The sequence below is a fragment of the Magnolia sinica genome, chromosome 3, assembly GCF_029962835.1.
Source record: "Magnolia sinica isolate HGM2019 chromosome 3, MsV1, whole genome shotgun sequence".
Classification (NCBI taxonomy): domain Eukaryota; kingdom Viridiplantae; phylum Streptophyta; class Magnoliopsida; order Magnoliales; family Magnoliaceae; genus Magnolia; species Magnolia sinica.
In genome coordinates this window covers 84,069,443-84,079,997 of record NC_080575.1, presented here as the reverse complement: position 1 = coordinate 84,079,997, position 10,555 = coordinate 84,069,443, and the positions used below count along the sequence as shown (strand labels likewise).

Below are 10,555 nucleotides of genomic sequence, written 5' to 3'. Positions count from 1 at the left end.
AGGCGGACTGGCTACCGCTGACTCACTAGTGTATAGAGAGTACTGAGTAAACTGTGGGGCCCACCGTGCTGTCTTATGGAGGCGGATTGCGTACTTAGTAAACTCTGTGGGGCCCACCATGATTTATGTATTTTTTCCACTCCATCCAAACTGTGTGGCCCACTATGATTTATGTATTTTATCCACTCCGTCCATCCATTTTACCAGATAAATTTAGGGCGTGACTTTAAAAATGAAGCATATCCAAAGCTCAAGTGGACCACACCACAAGAAACAATGTGAATTGAGCGTCTGCTGTTGAAAATTTCTTGGGAGCCGCAAGTTTTGGATCAAGCTTATATTTGCATTTTCCCTTCATCCATGTCTATGCGATCTTATGAACAGGTTGGATAACAAATAAACATCACTGCCCGGGAAGGTTTCAATTGTGGAAATCATTATTTCCACTGTTTCCTATGGTGTGGTCTACTTGAGCTTTAGATACGCTTCAATATTGGGCTCAGCGCCTAAAATGATATGGAAAACTGGATGGAGAGCGTGGATCGTACCGAGTACTGAGTTATACATTACACAATCATGTCTTATAAGCTCAAGTGGACCACACCACAGCAAACAGTGAGAATTAAACGCCCACTTATGAAAACTATTTGGCGGCCACATCCATGTCTGTGTGACCTTATGTAGGCAACAGTGGGACCTTATTATTCCCATGGAAAGGCTTCCTATGCCGTGGTCCACCCAAGTCTTTGATATGCTTTAATTATGGGCTCATGCCCTAAAATAAGATGGATAAAAAAAAAAATGAAGCAGATCCAAAACTCTCGACAGGAAACAATGGAGGGATATATGCCTACCATTGAAACCTTTTTGCAGTCTACCCTGACACTTATATGCCACGCAAACTGTTCATAGGGGTTATTCCCACTTTGATAAACTGAGCACAAAAATATTAACTTGATACAAAACTTGTGGCCTCACAAATTTTTTCAATGGTGGGCATTCAGTGCCCCACTTGTTTCCTGTCTCGTGGCCCACTTGAATTTTGGAACCCCCTAGTTTTGGTCTCATGTCCTAAAATGAGGTTAGCTTCCGACCCCAGGAACTTCCCCAGGCTGACAAACTCCCATCTTCATCAAGACGACATGCATTAGGAGATCTAAGTCCCCCTATTGGTGGGTCCATATGCTACGATGTCCTCATCCAGGAATCAGGCTCTTCCTATCCTTCCATTTTATTTGTACATTGTGACTAGAGGTGTACACGAGTCAAGCCGAGTTGAGTTGTGCCCAGCTCGACTTCACTTGGCCACTTGCCCACCCCAGCTTGAGCTTGGCTCAGCTCGGTCCTCGAGCCTGACTGGCCAGCTTGGCTCGGCTCGAGCCAGTTTGAGCCGAGTTCGAGCCAAGATCGAGCCGAGTTCGCCTCTGCGGCATTTTCATAAACACATGGACTGCATCTCAAATTCTCACTGCTTGTAAAACAACTGCAGCGGTTTTTTGGGGTATTTCATCAAACACCTCATAGACAACATCAAAATCAAGAAAAAGGGATATTTATTTCACATACATACCTTCCTTGCCACCAGCCCACACTTGGTTGGATCATTTCATCAAACAGTTGGTGAGCAACATTAATATCAAAGTAACCGCGTCACTGAACTGGTTCGATCCAAGTCCGATTCGAGCTGGGTTTGATCCGAGTCGAGTCAAACTAGGCCAACCTCGAACTTGGTTCGAAATTTTTCTGAGCTAAAAAAATCCGCTCGATTCGGCTTGAACTCAGTTTTGAACCGAGTTGAATCAAGCTATTTCAAGTCAAGCGAGCTAACTCTGCTCGTGTACAGCCCTAATTGTGACCCATATGACAAGTGGTATTACCTGATTCCAGGGCCAGGAATATACACAAGTGACTGGTCTCGCACATATGCCACATCACCACACGCGGGGCGCACGTATTGGTTGGACTCTCCTGCATGCTTTACTTCCTCTCCCAAGTAATATAGTCCATGACGTGTCCATCTTGAACAAAACAAAACAAAACAAAAAAGGAAACGAAAAGAGTTTTTGAAATCTGGCAGCGTGATGGATAATACGCACTTAGAAATTGCAGGTAATTCCAACTAAACTGTCCATTTTAAAGTTCGCCCAATTAGGTTGCCGGATATTCACTGGACGGCTGAAGAAATGAAACATATCCAACCGTCTTATTTCAAAAATAAAAAGTGTCAGGATCAGAACTCTGATTTTGATTTTTGAGAGTTGGTGAGAGAGGGTAATACAAATTAATTTCATTTGAGATAATGTTACCAAGACCTGTACAAGTTCCGAGTGCCTGCATATCAAGTTAATTCTCCTATAAAGATGCTATAGAGATTCTCTTCTGATCAATAGAGAAGATAATATTGTGGAGATTGGCTGGGACAACTTGATACCTCTTACATTTCCCAGGTCTTTACAGGATCCATCGACACCATCTCACACCAATGTGTTACAGGCAGATGTACGTATAACAACAACACAACGCTGTTGGTACTGCACCCAACAGAAATACACTCACATCTTAAAGCACTTTCTTCTGTAATCTGCTGAAGAAGGCTCATTCACATGTCCCTGCCCTTAACATATGAGGCTCTATCAATGGCCATCCCACCCATTGAAAGTGACAGATGCGTGCCATTTGCATTTTGCCTCTTGCTATATATAATCAATAACAACATTATGGGATACACGGACACATATATACAACGGAGTAATACCTTACGAGAATCCCCACAATGCACTAGTACAGAACAAGGCTTTTTTCTTTCTCCTCTTTCATTTCATTTTCCCTTTTTCTATGCATTCACAGCCTTGACAATGGTCAATGCTCCGGAAATTTACCATTGACACCAGCAGGTAAATGCCATCCCACAAAATGAGGCTTTCTGGTTGGCCACCTGCCTGGAAAGGAGTTCAAGCGCTTATCGACATTGGTGGCAGACTTCACACTCTGTGGCAGACCTGATGTTGGCATAGGTGCAATGCCTGCATGACCAGTGGGTTGGATCATCCGAGCTGCGGCTGGGACCGGATCTAGAGCTTGTTGCCTTGCCCCTTCCACCTCTTCCCTTACCGGCCAAGCTCTTGGAGCTTGCCGTCCTGCTGCAGGCACCTTGGGAATTAACATCTGACAGACCATTCTCCAGTGCTCGGACAAGGTTCTCAAAGTAATTCCGAGTCACACTGCCATAATATTTGGGTTAATTAGTAGAAACAACAGAAAATTAATTTTAAAGAAACCAAAGAATTAAAAAAAAATGACTACATGACCAGCATAATACATGTAATAAGGTTTAACCAAGGATGTGGTTCATTCAAGTTGAAGGCTCTACAGGGCAATGGGAAAGACTTTAAGGATGTGGGTGGAGGTGGTAAGAATAGACTTGAAGAGATGGATTAACTAAAGATGAGTGAAATGGCATAACAGGATTCATGTAGCTGACCTCAATTAGCTGGGACAAGGCCATGTAAGATATTCCAAGGAATGCATCTCGTGTTTGGATACTGGGCATAGATAGGACGTGGGAGGAAGCTTTTTATACCTTCCAAGAATATGACAATTGATGGGATTCCATATACCAAAATTTTGCAATCCATTTTAAAGATGAGAATCATAAAAGGGGCAAATTTTAGAAAGGAAATTTCATTTCCCACCCTTTCCCAGGACCCAAACACAAATTCAACCCTCCTTAGTGGAATCCATTTCCTAGTGGTTTGATTCCGAGGAGCCAAACAGACTCCTAAATGTCCTAGCGGACCCAACTAAATGTGAATCAGGTTGAAATTATCAATTTTCATCGGGTGGATGTGATCACCTGACAAGGGACAATAGGTTATGGCCATCCCATGATGGGGCCAACTACATCACTGTCTTAGGTTACCAAAAGCAGGCCTCACCTTTACATTCACTTTTCTCTAATAGATAAGCAGGGCAGGAACATGAGACCTCAACATTCAAAATGCACCCCGTCAAGTGTCTACCACTGAGCTACCAGCTAAAACCCACCTTTAAATTCACTTGGCCAAGCAGAAAAGGACGAGAAGTGTATTCAACTGAGCATAATAACACCCCTCCTGAGGGGAAATGGTGGTTATCAGGTTGAAATGCTTGCATTTTATGTTTCTCATCCAAGGCAAGCAAAATTTTGTTTTTCAAATTTATTTATTTTTTAAAAGGTTAAACCGAAAATTACCTGGTCAGTCCAGCAAGCTTCGTTCGGAACTCATTGAAATCTTTGGATGGGCCCTCTGCCTCAAGGTAAACTTGTAGTTCCTTCTCAGCACATTGATGAAGCCGTTCTAACCCTGACTCAGCCTCACCTATTGAACAAAGAACAGGATGTTACGTCTGATCGGAAAGGTTATATGGAGTGCATTTCTATCTTTGGATCCGAATGAACACCTTGCAAGTATTCGAAGAACTGTCTCTTGGCATGTTCATGCTCATGCAGGTAATAGCCATAGGCATAGGTCCATTTCAGCACCCTCCTACACTCAACTATCTGCAAATTAACATGCTCAAGGTAAGGGGAGAGGCAGTGGGTTAAAAAGCTGGGAAGGGAGAACTTCAAACATACCTGTAACCAGGCATCTGTTATAAACTTGAGCTGAGACTCAGGCTGGCATTGTTTGTCACTCAGCTTCTCCAGCTGCACAGTTAAAGAGAATCATAAGTTCTTTACACATTTATAATGGCATAGGGAAACAATCATAATTTCTATACTCTTTTTAACACTACCAGTATAGACTAGAACCTCCACTGAAATCCCATGATTGCCACTCAAAAAAGAAAAAGAAAAAGAAAAAGAAAGGGAAAAAGGATTTTATTTTTATTTTTTATCCCATGATTAGAAAAAGACCCACCACGAAATCCATGACAGTAGTCAAGGTTTCAGCCACCTAGACCTCCTTAGACTATGCAGTCATCCAAGGCCATAGGTGATCGCCTAAGCCCATGCAATGCACGCCTAACCATAGCCATTGCCAACTGCTTATATATGATCTTACAATTCTAAGCAAAAGATTGCCCATAAACGTATTTGTATGATTGTTGAGGTAGTAAATATGTTAAAAGGCTACCCAAGTCATTCTGGATATAATACCATTTTCCCCGACCTTGTCCCCTGAGCGGCTGCCTCAGCACCCATGGGGGTTGGTCACTTGGGATTAGAGCTGTACACGAGCCAAACTAGCTCGAAAAACTCGCTCGGCTTGGCTTGATCTAGCTCGGTTTGACTCAACTTGAATGGCGACTCAAGGCGACTCAAGCTTCATATGACCCAGCTGGTTTGAAAATGAGCTAAGGTCAAGTAGAGTGGTGCTCGACTCGGCTTGGCTCAAAGCTCGATTCCAAGCTTGGTTTGCTCGAACTCGGCTTGGCACTATATAACCCTGAAGGCCCCACCTGTCCCTTTCTTTACCTTTCCAGTTTCCCCTTTACAAACCCTACACACCACGCCCACCCGAGCTCCTCTCTCTCTCTCTCTCAACAGCAAGGTACCTCTAAATCTAATCTTTGTTTTTTTAAAATGTAATTGTTTGAAAATAGGAAATTGGGGTTTTGATTTGCAAATTGGAAGGTTTGGGAGTTGGGTTGGGTCGGGTGTGGGTCAGGTTGGGTCAATTGGATCAGGTGTGGGTCGAGTTGGGGCTAGGTGGGGTCAGGTGTGGATCAATTAGGTCGAGTTGGGACGGGGTTGAGTCAGGTGTGGGTCGGTTGGGTCAGGTGTATGTCGAGTTGGGGCTGGGTTGGGTAATTGGATTAGATTTGGCTCAGTTGGGTTGAGTTAGGTAATTGGATTAGATTTGTAATTAGTCGATTTGTATTTTAGATTATATTTGCATGATTTTATTTATTGATAGTAAAATTTGTGTAATTGGATTAGATTTGAATTTTGTAGAGTTGAATTATAATTGAAAATCTGCGATATGTTTATTTTCTAGAGTACTTAAAATTATAAATATTTGTGGATATTGGTTAATTACATTCATGTCGACTAATGTGTTTATATGCATATTTAATAATCTACCTACCTGTTTAAAAATTCATGTAGAACTACATTGTATCATCCAATGTTTATAACAATCTTGTACGATTCAAAAAATGTCATTTCATAGCACATCTTGTTATAGTTATTGGTTTAATAATGTTTATTGTATATGTATTCTTAAACTGTCTAAATTTTTGGACAGCTTGGTAGTATATCATGTACTAAATATTGCTTGCACGATTTACAAGCAGTTAGAAATTCGGTGCATTTCCCAATTTATTCTCCGAATATATGGTTCTACATTGATTGTATGCCTCCTATGTGAATAACAGATAATGTTGATGGCACCAAATTCTAGTTGGACCATTGAAATTGGTCCAACTAGTTGTGCATTAATTACCAAAAATCCCTCTTTCTATCAATATGTAATGCATCACATGTAAGAATATGTGACATCAAGTCTTACATGAGTAAGATGCAAATTATGTGCCAAAGATCCAATCCATTCATCAAATAGGGCCCACTGATTAAATTTTATTTACTAAAAATTAGTAAATGCTTCTCATTAGTAAAGCCACACATGCAAGTTGAATCTGTATCGTTGCAATTGATTTATAATAGCTCACTCTTCTTGTAGAAAAATGTCATACTATTGATTAAATAATAATAATAATAAATAAAAAAAAAAAAAAATTGTCCTTCACATGCTTACATGGGACCCTATCTAGTTAAATGGACTGGATTTGTTACACGTGGTGAATCGTCGAAATATATTACACATGTACAACTTCTTTAGTAATCCCATTTTCTTTGGAAACAATCATTCTCCTTGTTTCTCTTTTTTCATTTAATGTCATTCTCTCCTCATTTAATACTCTCTAGCCTCTGAAGATTGCATTTTTTAAAAGAACTACATCTTTCTTTGTATATGTATATTTGTGTGTGTACGCCCAAATCCACGATTGATTACCCCATTAATCAATCTGAGCCATCTGCTAGGATTGATCAATGAGGTGAGTGCCCAATCATGGACACTGCCACTCGTCGTTATTTCGATGAGAAAAACTTCGTATTCTAGTAGTGTGATGAATGATATGTCGGTACTTGAAATTTGCCAATGCCATTTGTATATAATGGTGGGCATCGAGTCGAGTCGAACCCAGTTAGGTCCAACCCAACTCGATCCGGTTTTGAAAAATGCCTGACCCGAACTTAATCCGATTCGGTACCAAGTCCAGCATGCTTGACTCAATCCGAGTTCGGGTATGGGCTAGGCTGATTTGAACCGAGTCCGACCCGATCAGAAATACCGAGTCGGATCGAGTTGGCACTGATTCGGATCGGGTAATCAGGCTGGACAGAGGGGATAAAATACATAAATCATGGTGGACCTCAAAGAGTTTACACAGTACGCAACCCACTTCCTTCCATCTCCACCATTTCCTGTGTGTGGTCCATCCTCTTAACAATTAAAAAATTTTAAAATAAAAATAAAAATAAAAAAATCAGACATGCACTTGATGAGCCGCTAGTTGCTGCCTACCAGATGGGAGAGAGAGAAAGAGAGAGAGGAGGAGGAGGAGGAGGAGGAGGAGGAAGGCCAGAGGGTTGCGCCGATGGGTGTGTGTGTGTGTGTGTGTGTGTGTGTGTGTGTACATACATACCATACCTGACAGCCCGAGTCGAGTCGGGTTTCAGATCGGGTCGAGTTACTAGGTAACTCGAACTCGACTCGGTTTGAGTTCGGATTGGGTAAAGCCTACTCGGTTCGGACTGACTCACCCATTCAGTTTGGGTCCGAACGAGTCCAGTTAGGCGAGTCGTGCCCAACTCTATTTGTATACCTCTTATTAGTAAGATTTGTATCAAGCATTGTACTCTGCCAAAGTATTAAATAACTGTTGGATTTTCAAAGATTTGTGTTTGAAAGGAGCCTAAAAAAATGGATGCGGATTAGCTACTAAACTCAACAGTAGCGAGACATCACCACATTCTATGGGCCCCACCATGATGTATGTGTTGTATCCACACCGTCCACCCATTTGGAGAGATCATTTTAGGGCATGAGCCAAAGAATGAGGTAGATCCAAGCTCAAGTGGACCCCAGCACAAAAAACAGTGGGGATTGAATGCCTACCATTAAAAACTTCTTTGGGCCACAAAAGTTTTCGATCAAGCCAATATTTGTGTTTCCCTTACTCCATGTTTGTGTTAACTTATAAACAAGTTGGATCTCAAATAAACATTACGGTGGGCCCTAGGAAGGTTTCAACGGGCGTCACTGTACCCATTGTTTTCTTTGGTGGGGTCCCTTGAACTTTGGATTTGCCTCATTCTTTAGCTTGTGCCCTAAAATGATCTCTCCAAATGGATGGATGGTGTGGATACAACACATACATAATGGTGGGGCCTAAAGAACGTGGCAACGTCACTTCAGTAGAGAGACTCGCTGCGGTTAGGTTTAGTAACTAATCCGCGTCCTAAAAAAATCTAATACACAAGCTTAGAATGGGCAGGGGCTCTTATTGGCCACTATGACGTATGGGATTTATCCACAGTCCACTTTTCCGTATCATTTTGGTACATAGTCCCAAAACTGAGATAGATTCAAGACACAAGTGGACCACACAATGGGGATTAAACTCTTGTTATTGAAACTTCTGGAGGGCCACAAAAGTTTTGGATCAAGCTTATATTTGTGTTTTCCATTCATCAAGGTCTACTTGACTTTATGAATAGGTTGGATGAAAAATAAACACCACAGTGTGCCCTAGGAAAGTTTCAATAGTGTGTGTATTATTACCACTACTTGTTGTGTGGTCCACTTGAGCCTTGTATCTAACTCATTTTTGGGTTCAAGCCCTAAAATAATCTAGCAAAATGGATGGTCAGCGTGGATAAAACCCATACATCACAATAGGCCCCACAGAGCACTCTCTAAGCCGAGGACTCCATTCATTTCCAAACGTATTGGAGAGAGCATTAAATAAGGAAAAAGAGCATTAAATGAGGAGAGAGGAAGAGGGGAAGGATTGTTTCCAAAGAAAATGAGATTACTAAAGAAGTTGTACACGTGTGATATATTCCAGCGATGCACCACGTGTAACAAATCCAGTCCATTAATTAGGTAGGGCCTCATGTAAGCATGTGAAGGACAATATTATTTTCTTATGATCAATAATACGATATTTTTCTATAAGAAAAGTGGGTTATTAGAAATCCATTGCAACTGTCCATATTCAACTTGCATGTGCCACTCTATTGATGAGAAGCATTTACTAATTTTTAGAAAAGAAAATTTAATTAGTGGACCCTATTTGAAGAATGGGTTGGATCTTTGACACGTAATTCGCGTCGTACTCATGTAAGACTTCATGTCGCATATTCTCACACGTGGTGCATTACATGCAAATAGAAAAGAGGGATTTTTGGTAATTAATGCACAATTAGTTGAACCAATTTCAATGGTCCAACTAGTGTGTGAGCATTTCTCTATATAATATATATAAATATATAATATCGCCATAATTTTCCTTTCCTTTTTATTGCTGTAGCCAACCTAACCAGCCTCTCTCTCTCTCTCTCTCTCTCTCTCTCTCTCTCTCTCCAGCCATCCTTCCCTATCCGAGCAATCAGTCATCCCTATTCAAGCACTTAGCCGTCCCTGTCTAGTCATCCTTTTCCACTCGATCGAGCATTGAAGCTTCCTTGTCCGGCCGTTTGTCCCTCTCCGAGCACCCAAGTCAACAACCATCCATCCATTATATATATATATATATATATATATATATATATATATATATATATATATATATATATATATATATATATATAGCCTCTACTAAAAATTAAAATTTAGTTCGATTTCGTTGAAGGTGATGGGGAATAATTGGGGCACGTGGCCATTCAAATTTGAGTGGATGTGCTTAGATGTGGAGGGGTTTCCGAATTTGGTGAACGAATGGTGGTCTTCCTTTGCGGTTGAGGGTCATGCGGGCTTCATATTATTCCAAAAACTTAAATTCCTAAAAGCCAAAATCAATTTGTCAAGGAAAGGGGTGCTCAGGAGTTGAGACGCAGAGCCAGAAAATTTTATTTGTGATATTCAAGCCCTAGACCTTAGCGAGGAGGGAATCAAGCTATCGGAGGTGGAAAAATCCACGAGAGACGAGCTTTCCTTAGAACACAGGAAGAGGTTGAAGGAGGAAATAAAATGGCGGCAATAATTTAGAGCAACATGGCTAAAAGAGGGGGATAAGAATTACAAAATAAAAAAATAAAAATAAAATAAAATAAAATAAAAAAAGACAGGGCATAGCAAGTGCTCAGGTCAAGAATAACAAGATTAATAGTGTATTGGTGGATGGAGTAACAGTAGAGGAAAGGTCACAAGTATGTAATGTTGTTGTTAAGTTTTACAAGGATCTCCTTACAAGCGAGAGCTGGGTAAGGCCACACCTTGATAATCTATCGTTTAACCAAATTTCAAAAGAGGATGCCATGTTTCTTGAAAATTCGTGTTTTGAA

At 40.9% G+C, this 10,555-nt stretch overlaps 1 protein-coding gene across 1 annotated transcript in view; it reads right to left on the bottom strand.

Moving 5' to 3' along the window:
* Window positions 1-2,264: 2,264 nt before the first annotated feature.
* LOC131240097 (probable E3 ubiquitin-protein ligase ARI8) overlaps window positions 2,265-10,555 on the bottom strand; it is a 116,864-nt gene continuing 108,573 nt past the window's right edge. The window contains exons 12-15 of the mRNA XM_058238140.1: window positions 4,616-4,687; window positions 4,441-4,540; window positions 4,232-4,358; window positions 2,265-3,221 (exon numbers count right to left, since the gene is read on the bottom strand). Coding sequence (XP_058094123.1) covers window positions 2,960-3,221; window positions 4,232-4,358; window positions 4,441-4,540; window positions 4,616-4,687 — 561 coding nt within the window. The 3' untranslated portion in view covers window positions 2,265-2,959. The remainder of the gene's footprint in view (window positions 3,222-4,231; window positions 4,359-4,440; window positions 4,541-4,615; window positions 4,688-10,555) is intronic.